Source organism: Emydura macquarii, unplaced genomic scaffold (assembly GCF_026122565.2).
Source record: "Emydura macquarii macquarii isolate MOO-44397 ecotype Brisbane River unplaced genomic scaffold, CSIRO-AGI_Emac_v2 contig_499, whole genome shotgun sequence".
NCBI classification, from domain to species: domain Eukaryota; kingdom Metazoa; phylum Chordata; order Testudines; family Chelidae; genus Emydura; species Emydura macquarii.
This window is the reverse complement of record NW_027130636.1, coordinates 5,665,963-5,683,076: the sequence shown is the minus strand read 5'-3', so window position 1 is coordinate 5,683,076 and position 17,114 is coordinate 5,665,963. Positions and strand designations below refer to the sequence as shown.

The window sequence follows — 17,114 nt, the reverse complement described above, 5'->3', positions numbered from 1 at the left end:
TATTTCGTCTTTACTGCAAAAAGACGGGGGGAGAGGGGGAAGTGTGTACCTCTATCTCTGAAACTGTTGGTGTCTGCAAAACAAGGGCCAAGAGAGATTGGATTCTTGTTCCTGCAGGAGGTTTGGAGTTCAGTGAGAAAATAGTGATCTCTCCAGATATGCACATAACATCTCTTTATAATTAGAGTCGCTACATGGTGAGTTCCTTGAGGCAGGAGTTCTGTTGCCTTCGGTATTTGGAAAGCCCTTAGCACACTGTGGCTTCTGCTGGGAAAAATGAGACCTCCAGGAAACTGGATGCTTCCTCTTCAAGTTTGTTCCCTCTGAAATTGAGTGTAGATGATGGTGATCATTTAAAAAAAAAAAAAAAAAAAAGCCTAATGGGAAGAAATAGCAGTTGACAAAGAAGCAAACCCCATGGACTATTACCTAGAGACTAATATTACTTGAACTTGATTAGTAGACTGTTGCATTGATTTGCATGGCTTTCTATTAAGGTGCAGCGTCTTTGTTCAACTACATCTTCCTTATGGCATGCTGAAAATTGATTTAGTTTTTTTAAGCATGCCTTGAAAAAAGGTGCAGCCAAATTCATTTCAGCTATATAAAAGGGTGCAACTCTATGGAAACCCGTGGAGTTGCACTGTTTACATCAGGGCTAAATTTGGCCCTGGATTGGCACTTCCCTTTTCAACTGGTAAAAGTTTTTTTCTGTCATTGATTCATGAGTTTTTTGCCACTACTTTAGGACTATTTGTTTCATGCTTGAATGAAGCAATCTCCTGAGGGTTGCAATTTAAAATTATTGCAGATTGTGTCTACATTGCACTTTTGCCACTTATCAGTTGCTCCAAGAGTTGGTGGCTTTTCCTGCAATAGAAAGTGAACAGATTTTTCCCTTTCAGGTTGATGGGAATCAAATAATCTTTAACGTTGCATTTGATCCTCGCCCCAAAGCAGTTAGGAGTCAAATGCTTTAAGGAGTGACTGTGAAGGGGGAGAGAGTTCTATTAATTTGGAGTCGTATTCTTTTTGTAACTCTGAGAAGGTAATAGTAAATTTAAATGATGTTCCCATGAGGACATAATAAAGTTTAAGTGGGAAGAAATTTTTTGCTCTTAACTTCTCCACATACTGTACAAGGGCCCTGATTGATATTATTTGAAGCCAAGGACAGCAGTGTGAAGTTCTTTAACATACCCTGGTAATGTTCCTGTGTGGTGAGATGAGATCGTTCTTTCTGCAATCTTATTCTACATCAATGTTTTGTTTCACCAGTATTTGTATGTGCTTTTGTGGAAGGATATGTGAAACTTTTAATAGTTTTGAAATGAAGCACAGGAAACCAACCTCTGCAGAGGGATGGCTGACTAGAAGGTTGGATCCTCCCCTGCCCTGCTTTAGCTTTTAGGCTGTTGGAAAAATCCAGTGAGAAACAACTTTTCTTGTTCACCAGTATTTCATGTCTGACAGCAAAATCAGTTGTGTATGGTGTGTGTTTTCACAATAAGGGTGCTTGTCTAAACTGTGAAAAGTAGACAATTTTTAACCCCCTCTCCTCCTCCCACCTGCTCCTTCTGTAAGACTCATTCAAAAAAAACCACTAACCTGGCATCATCTGCTGCTAATAATCAGCTAGTTGGAATGCTAAACCCTGTGGGAATGAAGATGTTCCATTGTCTAAAATGATTAGGGGTGGAGTGCTTTTATGGTGCTATGGGATACTTCTTTCTTAAATCTTTTTCTCTAGAATGTGTAAAAGGGAAATATCAACAATGAAAGTTGGCTCCATGATATGTTCTGTTTCTGACACATGGTAGGTAACGACTGTCCCAGCTAATGGATAGTAGTTTAGAGTCTGATATGCTTAAATGCACTAAAAGCTTTGCAAGAAAAATCAAAAGACATTACATGACCAGTAAGATGATTAAATCTGCCTTACTGCATGTTGTTAGTTTGAATAATTGCTGCAGCTGGGAATTATAATTGTTTTCCAATAGTTGCTATATTCTGTTTGTTCCACTCCCTTCTAACCTGAATGTCTATGCCTTTTGAATACATAAGAATGGTCCATTAACCCAGTATCCTGTCTTCCGATAGTGGCCAATGCCAGGTGCTTCAGAGGGAATGAATAGAGAACAGGTAATCATCAAGTGATCCATTTTTCAGCCATTCCTAGCCTCTGGCAAACAGCAGTCCCTGCCTATCCTGGCTAATAGCAATTAATGGCCCTATCCTCCATGAACTTCTCTAGTTCTTTTTTTGCTGCTGCTCCTGCATAAAATTTCAACTTTCTTTAGAATAAAATGGAGTTTTTAACCTTATTTTCCTATTTACTGTAAAGCTAACAAATGATATTAACATGTGTCCTTCATTCAGACTCCCAACTTGCTCAACAATTTTATCATAAGACAACTTGCTGAATTCTGAAGCTTCCACAGTGCAGATACCAATCATACCATAAGGTGATTAACCTATACCTCTGTCAACCTAATGAACTGTCAGGATTATTTTAACAGTTAAACTTATTCTTACTTATTCCACCCATGTACTTATTCTACATGGGTGAAATAGCTGGTGAACAATGTTATTTTATTCCACTGCAAAATAAAGATGACAAAAGCCCCACAGCTGTCAAACCCTCCCCTTTCAACTTTTCCAGTGCAAGCATTTGTATTACAAAAGTCTTAGTAAACTCAGGAGGAGCCATTAAATTTATTAGCAGAATAACAAGAAATACTGTATAGACGGTATTTAGCTTCATATTTAATAGCTACTTTTTTTAAGTTAAAGCTATTGTACAATTTCCAGTTCGATAAAACTGGCAGAGTAGAGATGAGGTGGTTGATTTTTGTGTTCACTCGAGGTTGAACACCGCTAATTGAGTACATAAGGCAACATACTGAGTTACTACCAAAAAACTTTATATGCTTCTGTTTATAAGCCACTCCTTCATGTGTAGATTGGTGATGTGATGTCTTAGCATCAGCTCTGTGTTGGGTAGGAATACAGGATTGACAAATGATCAATTATTTATAAAGGACCTATCATAGACAAGACCGATTTAGTCCCTCTACCCTTCACGACAGGATTATTCCTAATTGTACATTTAATAATGTTTTGTTCAGGACATGAGGTGAATTCTGTATTGAACTGAAACATTTCAGTGGGCCTCTGGCACCCCCTGGTGTTCTAAAAATGGTTGCCCATCAGAGGGAAGGTAAAACCCCTTCTGCATGAGCTATATTTTCAACAACCTCCTTTATCCATGGTACATAATTGGCTACCCGAGTATATGCACCATATTTCCCTTCTTCAGCACAGCCCTCACCCCAGCTGACTATCCCTAGCAGGTACCAAGTGTTGCGGTAAGATACAGCAAAGGGGCCTCCACTGTCTCCTTTGCAGGCATCCTGGGCGCTGGCAGTATAGCCTGCACAGAACATGTTATCAGTAATGAGCTTCTCTGTTGACTGCCTGCAAGTTTCCATGCTTACTATGGGCAGCTTGACTTTCATGAGGAAGCGTGTTCCAGGCCCCTTGTGATATGTGGCACCCCATCCACTCACCATCCCCTGCCTCCCTTCTGCAGTCAGCAAGGTTGCCAGGTTAGGATTGGGAAGGCAAATGGGGAGTACATACTCATTAAATATAACCTTGCTGCGCAAATAGAGCAAAGCAATGTCACCGTTGTAGTTATCTGAGTCATAGTGGGGGTGTGTCCAGCTCTGTTGCACTTCGATCCTTTGTTCTTTCACTTCTCTCTGGTGTTTGTCAAAGTCTCCTGCAGTTGAAGACAGATAAAGATGTTACAGAATTCTAAATGCCTTCTGAAGGTTTTCTTGAGGGGAAGCAGCAATGTTAGCGGATCAAGGCTTTAACCTCAAAGATTAAATCAACATAGGTTACAACACCCATGAAACTAAATGTGGAGGTTACAATCTAAGCTCTGCTTCCTCCTCCGTCTTTATCTAGATCATATTTTATAATTTGGCATGATAAGATCTTTGCACAGCAGAGGGTGAGGGGGAAGGAAGATTACCTGAAATTGTGTAGCCGGAGCATATATTGGTAGCATGCTCATGCAGATACAATTCAAAACACCTACCACAATGTAACTACAGGTTTAAAGCTGGTTGGGACTAGAACTAAAATTCTGTTTCCTCTTTATCAGAATGAACTGTTTGTTAATTGGCCTGGAGACTCTAGGCAGCTCAAAGGCGATAATGAACATCACTTGTGCTGTGAAATGTCATGTCTTCTTTTATGTCCGTGGATGTGGATAGATTATATGAAATGGGTGTTAAGAGAAGAGGATACTTATTAAAGTTTCCAGTGCTGCAGTATTCAAAGTAACCTGTTTCCTCTGCAAGAAAAAAGCCAAACGCTCACAACCCATAGCATGGTGGCTGGACCTGAGACTCTTCATAGGGATACAGGGCTCTTCTAGTTAGGGATTTTCATGGCCCCTAAGACAACCATAAGTGGCTTTATCCTTATAACACTCTGAAGGAGGGAAGCACTATCTTCATTTTAGATTTGAGGCACAGCATAGATGAAGTGACTTGCCCATGGTTGCCCAGGAAGGCTTTGGCAAAGTTGGGTTTTTAGACTCAGGTCTCACTGGTCCCAGTCCAATGTCTTCCTCCTCATCCAGTTCACCCATTCCTGCTAACAGGAATTAGAATCCTGCATGCTGCTGCTAAGTAAGTTGTGCTGATGCAGTGAGGCAGATGTGACCTTTTACTTTCCCCATAAGCGAAACGAGCATGTTCTTCTGCTCAGCAGAACCTAGGGCTACACACTACACGGTCCTGCTGGAAACCCTAAGAATAGTCAAGCTTGGGCTGAAGTTTGTTTTGGTAAACCTGAACATAACTCAGTGCCTGGTAAGTGGTTCCATTACCGTTGTCACAGTATAGCTTGAGTTTGCAGGCTAGCCGTTAGAGATTTTCCCCCTAGTTATAAACTGAGCTGTGGCTCAGTAAGGTCAAGGAACTGGAAAAACCTGATCCTTTCTAGTCACTTTTCAGAGCAGACCAATGCTGGCATATTGGCTTTAGGAACACGAAGCCTTTTACCATCAAGAATTGACTCACCTACAGTAATATGATGCGGCCTAGTAATATCAATGCAGTGAGCGGCAGTGACCACCCAGCGACTGCTGATTAAACTCCCGCCACAGAAACCATAATCTCTGCTATTTCGGATCAAGACCTGCAGTGAAAAAAACAAGGTCAAGAACATGCTCAATAATTTCAATGTTGTAAGTCCTGAGAAAATACTACTAACTTTATGAGAGAGGCTGAAAATGGCCTAAATGCTGCACACTTGTTCAGAATTAATCAGTGTGATGTCAAAAGCGCTCATGTGTCTAAGGAGTGTAATTATGGAAAGTGCTGATAAGATTGTAAGAAGAGAACAGAGCAATCATCAGACCAGGACAGAAATTCAAGCAGCAGGAACTAACCAAAGTGGATCTGTCAGTCTGCCAGGGAAAACAAATTGAATGTAAGCTCAAATTCTGGTTGCAAAGCTTTGGGAGAAGCTAGACCAAAAGAAAGCAAGGTCAATGCCAATATCCAAACAGTGTCTAATTTTAAAAAATGCTGTCTATGACGCTGCATAAGAAGAGCGAAAGATGAGACACGACACAAAACATAAGTATTAGATCTAATGAAGAGTAACTGCTTCTGAACAGCCTCACCTGTAGGTCACTGGGCGGCACTCAGCCAGCACCGCACCGCTCTCTGGCATTGTAAAGGTGTGCAAAAACAAAACAAACAAACAAAAAAAACCAATGTTGCATTTCAGGGTGAGCTGTAAAGGGTAAAAGTGTGTGTGGAGGGGATAATCTCCCCGGGCCCCTCATTTTCCTATTAGATGTTCAGATGTTATCTGCCCAGAGTGGAGTGCTGCCTTTGCTAAAGACTCAGTACCATAAAACTTTTAATTAAAAGGGCTGAGCAAGCTCAAAATACACATCGCTGGCATCTCCAAGTCCTTCCCCAAAGCCAAGGCACACCAGATGTGCTAGTCAACGCTAAAACTAAAACGGGGGGAGAGCGGGAACCCACAAACTTTCATGCCCCTTTTAACTACAGTATCGTAAAGAAATATAAAAGGGAACAAGCTATAAAATAAAGCACTACTACAGGTTAAAGAAATAACAAGAGTAAAGATGAGCATTAAACCATCATGTTTGGTACTCCATGAGCGCTTGAGGCATATAAATTGTAGTCCTGAGTCTTAACACTTTTATAGTGGGTTAGACCAAACGTACTGCCACACAAGTCAGTGACGTTACATCAGTGTAAAAGAGCTGCGCAGCAGGCCCTGTTAGTGTACTGCTAAAATATAAACACGTAAAGCGGCAAAATACAATGAAGAATGGACTGGAACTAGCTTGGAGTCGGCATTCAGTTGTGATGAACCAGTAGGGAAATGCTTCACAAAGAAGTCAAAAGAAAGCGTGTAAAGATAGACCATTGTTACAATGGTATTCATTCAAAAGATGGAAAATAAGTTGCCTCTTAAAGATGAGCATTAAGGTCAGGAAAAAGTCTTTAGACACCAGCTAGTGAAGACAGTACAACATTTCTGGCTTTCTGCATTGATTGAGATGTACGTTTTTCACGAGTGGAGCAATAAACCATTGTATATGACACTATTTTTCTTCAAAGGTGCCTAAGGGAGTTAGGCAACCTTAAGACCGTATGAGACTCCTACTGAAGTCAGTTTTCATAAGCTTTAATGGAGCTGGATGAAGAATTCCTGAAACACATGTACCTAACTAACAGAGAGGTACTTCAGCTTGACAACGTGGGTGAAGCGATCAGATTGGCAGTATAGAATTAAACAAGGAAATACACTTCCTCCTAGCTGTAATGTATCTCCTGCCACCTACAAAGGGAAAAAAAATCACTTGACTAACCTGTTGGTCTGAAAATCAAGCAGAACTTCAGCTTTCCAGATGCCATTATTACCTTGCCTAAACCATCTGCAAGGTCTAAAAGCAGTTTTTATACAACCAGACAAGAAATATGGATGAAGCGCCAATATGTAGAAGGCTAAAATCTTTTTAATTACAACTACGGACAAAAATCACAATGGATAGGCAAGGCTTAGGCATCTTGTTCCCTGGGCTAACTGCCACATGTTGTTTCAAGATAGGAAAATGAAATAACGAGAAACATCGTGATTGCATGTAAAGATCTGTAAAAGGCTTTATCCTAGCAGTCATGCGGCATGGAGCAGAAACACGGACACTCACGATACAGATCATGCAGAAGCTAAAAATCCGATAGCGAATCACGAAAATATTTAACACTGACAAGTAAACTAAGGTGAAGGACATGCTGGAGCCTGACGAAGCACATGTGGTTGGCTGTATAGGAAGCTGATGAGCTATAAGACAGACTACATTTAGGATCCCATGTAGACCGATAAATGAGATAACTACCGTGTGGGCCACCAGAAAAGACGCTGCAGAACTAAATGGGAAATCTTTGGGGCTCTACTTGGTTCTATTTGGCCTAGGGCAGGGATACTTGGCAACACCTTGCCAAGGTCCTTGCTGTGCCACAGACTGAGAATTAATAAGTAACGTTAAGATTTTGTCTGCTATTTTTATTAAAAGTCACGGACAGGTCATGGGCAATACACAAAAATTCATGGAAGCCTAGGACTATCTTATTAACAATAACAGGGTGACAGTTAGGGGCTGGGGGAGGTGCAGCGGCGGGGAGCTGGGAGTGGTGGGGCCTGCCTCCTGCTCCAGGGTCCCCCCACAATGGCTTGGGGCTGCACGGCCCTCCTCCACCTGCCACAGCTGGGGGAGGGTGGTCACTCTGGGGCCCTCTGCCATCAGCAGCCACAGGTGGTGTGGACCCAGGAGCTCAGAGCCATGCAGGAAGTGGAGGAACCCCAGGGCTCTGCTGTCCCCTGCTGCCCATGGCTTGGAGCTGCAGGGCCCATCGCCTGCACCAGCTTGGGGCTCTAGGCACCGGGATACCCCGTGATGGCTCAGGGCAGTGGGGTCCTTGCGCTGCCCACAGTGGCTGGGAGCTGCAGGGTCCCCCTGCGGCAGGTGAGAGCTCCTCTGACACCCTCCCCCCTTCCATTGCTTGCGGCAACAGGGACAGCAAGGACCCCGTTGCCTCCAGCCATGGCAAGCTCAGAGCCGGGGGGGTGGGGGGATGTGTCTCTGCTACTGCCAGCAGCTCAAAGCTGGGGGTCCCACCGCCCAGCCCACCCTGGAGGACAGAAGCAGGGATCCTTCTGCCTGTGGCAGCTTGCAGCTGCGGGGTCTCTGCTGCTCGCGCTCCCGGGAATCCTCACCACTTGCTCTGGTGGACAGCAGCGGGGCCCCTGGAACCCCACGGTGGCTCGTAGTTTTGGGGGGGCGTCCCTGCCACAGCTGAGAGCTGCTGCCCCCCTTCTCCTCTCCCCGCCCCCTCCCCTGGACCCTCGCTGCCTGCGGTGGCTGAGTCCTCTTTTCCCCGCAATGCTCAGAAGCTGAAAAGGATAATTTCATGGAGATCTCTGGAAGTGATGGAATCCGTGAGCTCGGTGACAAAATCATATCCTTCGTGCTAAGGGAATGAGACGCAGTGTTCAAGACTCAACACGCAAAAACAATCTTACCTGCCAAGGGCAGTGGCCACGATGACAGAAAGACCCTGCAGTTATCCTGGTATCAGCATCTTCTGCAGCTTGGTAGGAATTTGTCCAGCTGTGGAGATCTCCGTCTGTAAGGTTTCCTTCAACTTCGGCCTGACTGAGGCCATCATGCACATTCTGCCCCTCTGCTGATCTGTTGAGCCCAGGAGCACCCCTTTCTGCCGTCCCATTGAGTCCGGTGTTGCCACCTTCTGCCGACTCATTGAGCCCAAGGGCGCCCCTCTCCACCGACTCATTGAGCCTTAGGGCGCCCCTCTCCACCGACTCATTGAGCCTTAGGGCACGCCCCTTTGCCGTCCCGTTGAGCCCGGGAGCGCCTCCCTGTGCTGACTCATTGAGTCTGACAGCGCCCCTGTCTGCTAACTGATTGAGTCCAGGGTCATCTTCCTCCAAAACACGCATGGATCTTTTAATCAGTCCACAGGGAAACTGAGCTGAAAAATCAGAAACTGCATTTGGGTTTAAGAGTCAAATTTTGATCCCTAAGCTAATTCTACTCCAGGTGTCTGACGATGCCCACCCATTAATCCTTCCCATCATCCAAGTGCAAGTGATCAGAAGTGCAAGGGATATCTACCCCTGATAGATCAATTGCATTGCCTCCACTGGTTCCTAGGCTTTTGCGCTGCCCATGACCCCTAGTTACTCCTGCCAAGTGCTTTTACTCGCTGTACTCTGAAAGGCTGTGTCTGGACCCTCCCCAAGCACCCCATCTGGTCACTGAGTCAGCAGCACACTCCTTGCACTACATGGCATGGTGTGGAGTAGTCGCCTTTTCCTTTGCCCAGGATCTCCTCCCTCCTGAAATAATGTTGGCAGAGCCTGAAAGTCCCAAGAGGCTACTTGGGCACCTAGATCAGGGTTTGCCTTCAGTAAAGGGACTGGAATAATTACAGTGGGGAAAAAGTCAGATTTTCCAGTCTGCTGGCGTTTCCATTGATAAATGAGTATACCTCAATGCTATATCAATGCAACCATTTTTTCATTGTTGCATGTGACAGTCCAAGGGCAAGTGGGCAACCCACTGAAGAGGAAGGTCAGTGTCTGTAAACCTGATCTGCTCTTCACTCTAAGTAACCCAGAGTCCCAGAGCCATTACCTGATTGCATACATCTCTTGCCATCATCACCCAGAGCATAACCCTCTGCACAGGAGCACACCACACGAAGGGAGCCAGTGGTGTCTTGGCAATACTGCCAGCAGCCACCGTTCTTGTACCAGCATTCAAACTTCTCTGTAGGGGAAACACATGGAGTCGGTGTGCTTATTGTTTGGAAAGGGCCCAGTAGCACTCTCAGCAGCCATGCTATAGCAAACAAATGAAGCCGAAGGCAGGAAAAAAATATTGCTCGATGCTATTAGGTCTACTACTTCGGGGGGGGGACAAGAAAAACCAGAGTCCATGATTTAATTGAACAACCAAGATGTGTATGTGACTTACTGACATGCACTTACTGTTTTAATCCTTTGTCTGCCCTTACCTTATTCTTATTATTTGTATTACAGAAGCACCTAGAGACTGCAACAAGATTGGGTCCCCACTGTGCTAGTGGTTATCCTGACAGAGGGGCATTGCTCTGAAGAGCTTGCTATCTTTCTTAGTGCCTCCCTTCAACCATTAGTCTGTAAGCACCTTGGGGCAGAGACCATGCCTTCATTTGTTTCTGGGAGGTGCTGAACTGTTGGTACACTTGAAAAGAAAATAAATAATAGCCACTTCACTGCAATGAGAAGTGTTTGGCAAACATAAAGCGAATAAAATTTCACTGGGCAGTCCATTATGGCCAAAGAATCACTCTTCATTTTCCTTAGTTCCCACTTACAGTTAGTTTATGCAGTAATTTCCTGCTCTGTTTTTTCTTGCAGACTAGATTGTGGTTCAGATGGGAAGTTTTCAGAAGTTTTTTTTTTAAAAGGGCAATTGCGCCACCATTTTTTTTTCTAGAATTATTCATGTAACATGAACTTAGTGCATGTGGTTTCTCCATGTTTTATTTTACATGGAGCTTTGGCTAGTGTGTCTGATCCATTTGATGAAGCTGCTTACTAAGATAATGGAGCCCCAGTGCATACAGCTCTGTGATCACAGCATATGTTTCTATGACATTAGTCAGGACAGAGTGTCACGCTGGCTAGATTTTGGGGGGGTGGAGGGGTTTATGATATTATTTAACATCAATATGTCAAAATCATAATAATTCATATGAGATATGCTGTGTCAGGTACTGTTAGAAAGGCTATAATGTGCTAAGTAAGATGATGATGTTTACGTTCATGTGTTATATGTGTAATGGAATTTATGGGTATGTTTGGTATATCTGTTCCAGAGGGGTAGCCGTGTTAGTCTGTATACAGCAAAAACAACGAGAGTGCTACAGAACTTTCTCTGTTTTTGGTATATCTGTATTTCAAATAGTACTGTAACTGGGTGACACCCCAGACAGGATGGCTGCAGCACTAGCCTGCTTAATGGCCCATTAAGGAAATTCACAAGTACAATGGGCCCAGGGGGAGAAGCCAGGGATATACCTGATGAGTCACCAGGACTTATTTATGTGACTCTGGACTCCATTTTAGTCCTGTAAATTTCCACAAGCAGCATGGCAAAGGCCAAGGGACATAAAAGGCAGCTGTCCCACATCCATTTTGACTTTAGTCTCCAGCCGACCTCTGGATCAACTCATCTACAACTGAACTGAACTGAAGCTGTGAAACAAAGGACTGAGACCCATCCAGGTACTGGATGTATACCAGAGGGACTATACAAGCCTGCAAACTCCACAGTTCTACGAGAAACCTGATATATATGGACTTTCAAATCATTTGTAAGTATCTGATTGCTTTAATCCTTTAACACTTCTCTTATAGTTTCTTTCTTTCTTTTTATAATAAAGCTTTAGTTTTAGTTACTAAAGGATTGGCTGGCAGCATGGTATTTTGGATAAGATCTAAACTTATATTGATCTGGTACTGTGGCTGATCCTTTGGGGTCAGGAGAAACCTTTTTGGTAAAGAGCATAGAGTTTAAATAACTGATCTCTTTACTGGACCTAGTGGCTGATTGGGAACCAGAGACTGAAATGCAGTAAAGGGGGCTGTGTATATTTTATTTTGGCTTCTTGATAACCAGTGTGGGGAATCAGAAGCGTTGTTTGTGGCTGGTTGGAAAGTCTGACTTCAGTGTCACCCACCAGTGCTGGGAGAATCTGCCCTCTTTTTGCAGCCTGCCCTGACCTTGGCATTTTCAGGTGGCTACTCTAGGCACGGACAGATTACACACAGGAGCAGCTGTGTATCAATCAGACCAACGGAGTAAATATTAATGTCTTCTTTAGAGGTGAAATTCAGCCCTGCACAGATGGCCAGCACAAGTGTCTACGGGTGAAGCTCACCCTTAATCCTTTCTTCAAGAGAATGCATGTGCGTGTGCGTGCATTTCCACACTCACCTAGTTCACACTGCTTTCCTCCAAACATTGGGGGACAGATACAGAAATAATCATAGTGTTTCAGTTTGCAGACTCCACCATTCTTGCAGGGATTCTCTTTGCATGGATTTAAATCTGTTTGGAAGAAGAGAAGCACATTGTGATACCTTCTCACATACAGTTCCATGAAGTAGAAAAGGAAGGAAGCTGACATGCATTCTGTACGGGTCTTCTTTCCACACTGCCTTGTGGCAACCAACAGCAGCATAAGAAACAGATTAAAAAAAAAATCTTCCCCCTCCTCCTACCTTTGTAATCAAACCAAAACTCCATCTGCAAGAAATAATCACAAGAGAGAAAAACATTAGTTAATAGGGCAAGACATATTACCTACTTACTATATCCATTAGGGAATAATTGTCTCTGTAGCAATTTTCCTTACCTACGCTATATTGAAGACGTGAGTTCACCCTTAGCTGTTGAGAGAGCCTCCTTAACTGGTTAAACTAGTAGCAAACCAGGTAGAGAGTGACAGATAATTTTTCTTGCTTTTGCTTTGGAAAATACCAGATGGAAAGACATAAGGATTTCCCAAAAGATTTTTCTTTTTGAACTTGCCAGTAGCCAAGAGTCCTAATTCCTGTGTTCAAACACTGAACCTTCAGATCTTCCAACCTCTTAATTTATCATCTGGAGCTCTCAAATAAGATTCTATTAAAGAGTTTAACTGGTAACACCCAATCAATTGGTTATGGATAATTGTACGTCTCTTCGTTAAGTGCTAAGCTTGTCCAGCTCTGATCTTGACAGAGCCTGAACATCCTTTATATTATTTCCTGTATCTGTGGTGGCGAGGCTTTCTCAGCCCCCAGCATCTGAAGTAAGCTGGTGTGATCTCCAGAATCTGCAAAGACAGTATTGACATTGGCTAAGATTTTCAAAACAGACTAGTGGTTTTGGAAACCCAATCTTACGGACCCCATGTCCTAGCAGTGCTGCACACCCACCCACTGAAAATTGCCCTTCAATGTGTCTCATGTGGGACATCCAAAATATCATCCATTGCCTTTGACAATCTTGATTGTCTTTATGACATGCTTTGGGAGCACTGAATTACTCAATCAGCTTTCTTGGCACCTTATTTGATGCTTTGCAATTCATCTGAAACCTGAAGTAAAAATTCCCATTTCTTAGAAATGGGGGAATGGGATAGGACTTCATAGCCTGGCTGTGCTCTCTTGTTAAAGTTACACCATTTCTGGGTTGTTTGTTTTATGCCTAATTACATTTTTGGAATTCACTGAAAATAATGAGAAAATTATAAAATATTTCTACCATTAGCATTCTGGTAGTCTTTGATCTTGTGGTTTATCGTATCAATGGCACTCCTGGGTGAGAGCCCTTCCTTGCATCTCCCAACTGATCAGCTATTGTTCTCTGCTTTCTCTGAAGTGAAAGTCCTCACCGTTTTCTCCTGTGACTGGAAAATCTCCTTTGCCTCCTCAAAGGAGCATGTTTCCTCAATGCATTCTCTCTCCAAGTTCCCTGGGTGAATCTCCTCCAGGAACTGGTTAGCGCGTTTACGGATCTTCAGCACCTGGTGTGCTTCATCTTTTCTCACAAACACTATGAAAACAAAATTGGATCCGACCATTAATGCTGTCACAGGAAGCCCAACCTTCATATTTAGGGTAGAAATGAGTAATATATGCTTTATTTTGACTAAATAACACAAAGGCGGAGTCAACTTTCAAAAATTGAAACACAATTAAGGAAAACTAAGTTTATCTGTGCCTCAACCATGATTCCTTATACTGTGATCAGCAGTCTTTCAGTGGATTAAAAGAACACATAATTTTAAAAGAGCCAGCCTGAAAATTCATGAGTTTGGGTTAGAGTTCATTTATCTATTTATAACCAGACACAGTGTTAGGCAGGTCTCAGTTAATCAAGTACTTATTGTGTCCAAATGAAATAAAAAAAATTATTTAAATATTTTATGTCCAAGCTATAAAAACAGAATGTTCAGTCCCTCTGCTATGTCATCTCAAAAATGAAGCCAAAACCCAGGACAAGAAAAACTCAGCAGAAATGAAAGAGAACATCCTGACTATAGATAAGCAATAAAGTACACCTCACTGCCCTTATTATAATGCTTTTTAGCATAACATTTCTTCCAGTGTAAAGCAACTTTGGACCAAAAAAAAAAAAAAAAAGCTTCTGATAGAACACAGCAGAGGAGAAAAGTCCACAATACTTCACACCCACCTACTTAGCTATTGCTTAAATCACCTTTGTGATAACATCAATGCCTATAGAAAACTGCCACCACTTGCTTCATGCAGCATTGTGAAAAGTTCCCCATCTATCCTTTACTCATTCATTGGCATCACTATCTTCCCATTTTGGCTAAAACATTCTATATAGACTGTAAATTGCATTTCTAAAATTTGGTTTTGCATTTATGAAGTTCACAGGAACTGTAGTCATTTTGCTGTTGAACAGTGGCACTAGCAAAATGGGGGACCAATACCAGAAGTTGTTAAGCAGTTTTCAATCGCCTATAATTAAGCAATCGTACCGCTGCACCTTTGCTTTGTGAGACAGTAATGCAATTCCTCAGTTGGTAAATTACTAGCTCTAGGATCCTGAAACCTACTGAAAGAAATTAGATTATTACCAAGGAAAACAAAGGGGCAATGATATTACTGTTGTTCTAGTAGCAATAACAGAGAGAATGTTTTTTGGGCATGAAAAGAGATGGGACACCTATTTCGTGTCTAGAAAGAGGGGACAGCTGACGTTGCTCAGAACAATTCTGTCACTTTGGCCATGTTGTTGTTGATACAATAACCAGAGTCACATTATCATAGGGACTTGTATTTTCTATGGAGGAGCAGGTCTGGTTGTAACAATGCCAGTTTCATAGTGAAAAGAATGAGAGATCTGGAGACAAATCCTGTCCTCAGGTTTACCTGTGCAGCTCCTTGTGTTTTTCTGATTCTTAGAGCAGGAGCTATCTGCAGGCCCGATGCTAGGTGGCCTTGCAGTGGGTGCACCCTTTTCATTATCTGAGCTTAAGGGATTGTAGGAACCATAATCAGCAGCTTCACTGGATGAGTGAAAGGGAATTTTCCTCTGACCAGACCAGGAGGAAAGCTTGTCTCACAACTGGGAGTCACTCTGGGTTAAATTTTCAAACTGGCTGCCTGGTGTGAGGCACTTAAATATGATTTGAAGCACTTAAATGCTGACATACACCCTGATCCTGCATTCAGGTGCATGAGGATCTTTGTGCTTTTGTGGTTCCAGCTGCAGGATTGGGTGCTTCGTCAACCAGCATCCTGGGGTCTAGTGGATAGTGCACTGACCTAAAAGTCAGGAGACCTGACTTCTGTTCCCAGCTTTATGCTTGCGCTGTGTATTTTGCAAGGTCACTTCCTTTCTCATTACGGAGCTACACAATGGAGTTGATGACACCTTCCTTTGTGAAGCATTTTGAGGCCTAAATAGGAAACACACTACAGAAGAGCAAAGTATTATTATTAAATCACCGCGGGCTCCCTAAACCCATATTTAGGGGCCTAACTTTGGTCACCCTGCTGGGCACAACTCAGTGGATCCCACAGGCCCAGCATCACAAGGAGGTGACTTTTCAACAGTATAGTGGCCTCACACTGGAAGCCCAGATATGTTGATTTCATTAATAACTATGAATGAATTCTCATTTTTTTCCTGTGCATTTCAGAAAGTGTCTCTCACCAGCTGAACCATCAGACTCTGTGCTCAGAAAATGGGTGCATCTCAATTTTAAATGCAGACTCTGGATGTGAGAAAGGAAAGTTAAAAATGCAGTTCAGACGTACCTACCTGAAAATGAAACTGACCAGCTACTGCAGATAGAACACACTAGTAAGAGAAAGGTCACAAGTAAGGATCCTTTAGCCATTTTCATAGGCATCAGAATTGTCTGGTTTACAGCTGGTCACCTGCAGGGATAAAAGGAGAAGGAAGTAGACAGATCCTGATCAAAAACAAGCATCACTGTAGTGGAAGAGGGAGAGTGAGAAAAAAGGAAACCAGGGGGGAAAAGGAGGAGGCAGTGCAGAGAAAAACTAGGCTTTGTTAATCTTATTAATCTGAGTCCATTTGCATTCTCTTTCCAAGCGACTGATGATGCACATTGTAATAGGAATCCAAATGCTACACTCACACGGCAAAGTGTGCAGCCTGCTAGAGCCCAGGAAAGTGGAGGAGGCTCTAGGGCCTGGGCCAAGTCCATGAAAAGACTCTGATTGACTTTGGATCAGGCCCAAACTGAGCAGAAGCCAATTCCGCTGACAGCCCTGTTTAACGTCTATGAAGAACTTCAGGTCCAGCGCTGCTGTACACATTGCCTAGTTGATCCTGGCATCCATGACTGCTGTTGAGCTTATCAAGTGAGCTCCAAACACTAGACTTTTACATATCAAGTCACCCACTCGAGCTGACAGGACATCAGCACACACCTGACAGTCAGGGTTCTGAGAGGGACTGACGGTATTTCTTCACCGTCTTCAAATGCTAGGCAACCTTGCTCACGTTTCAGGGCAGACTGCTTTTTAACACCTACACCCCCTTTCAAAAGCCAGGGACCAAAATGCATTTAGAAAGCGTAATTATAATCACTTACCGCTTTACGGAGATAGAAGTAATATATGGATGAACACCAAAGCCAGCCTTTGGGGGCCTGGAGGTGGATCATTAACCTATCACAAATATTGACAGAGGAGAAACAGCCCTTTTGATTCCATGGAGCAAACCTACACTGTAAAGCAAAAATGTTTTGTGACATCATTAAATCCTCCAAAAAAAGGCAGTTTCTCTGCAGCATACTTATTGGGGCAGATTTTGTTTGTCGCATATATGCTTTTGTGGGAGGGTTTCTGAAATCCCATCTTTTGGCCATGCAGTGGTAGCACCTGGGTTGAATGACGCATGAACCTTTCATCAGCTCTTTAAATAT

The 17,114-nt window shown here is 43.1% G+C and overlaps 1 protein-coding gene across 7 annotated transcripts; it reads right to left on the bottom strand.

The window, feature by feature from the left end:
- Positions 1–2,705: 2,705 nt before the first annotated feature.
- Positions 2,706–16,934, bottom strand: LOC137147088 (coagulation factor IX-like). Of its 7 annotated transcripts, none has more exons than XM_067538823.1 (9): positions 16,782–16,934; positions 15,980–16,098; positions 13,575–13,735; positions 12,418–12,442; positions 12,131–12,244; positions 9,782–9,916; positions 8,647–9,131; positions 5,100–5,217; positions 2,706–3,784 (listed from the first exon to the last, which is right to left on the bottom strand). In XM_067538823.1, the coding sequence occupies exons 2-9, from the start codon at positions 16,068–16,070 to the stop codon at positions 3,210–3,212; spliced, it is 1,704 nt and encodes a 567-aa protein (XP_067394924.1). In that variant the 5' UTR covers positions 16,071–16,098; positions 16,782–16,934; the 3' UTR covers positions 2,706–3,209. The 7 variants fall into 7 exon arrangements, with proteins under 7 accessions (XP_067394924.1, XP_067394925.1, XP_067394923.1 ...); XM_067538824.1 differs by lacking the exon at positions 16,782–16,934 and adding an exon at positions 16,323–16,344; XM_067538822.1 differs by lacking the exon at positions 16,782–16,934 and having other exon boundaries at positions 15,980–16,164.
- Between the last annotated feature and the right edge of the window lie 180 nt (positions 16,935–17,114).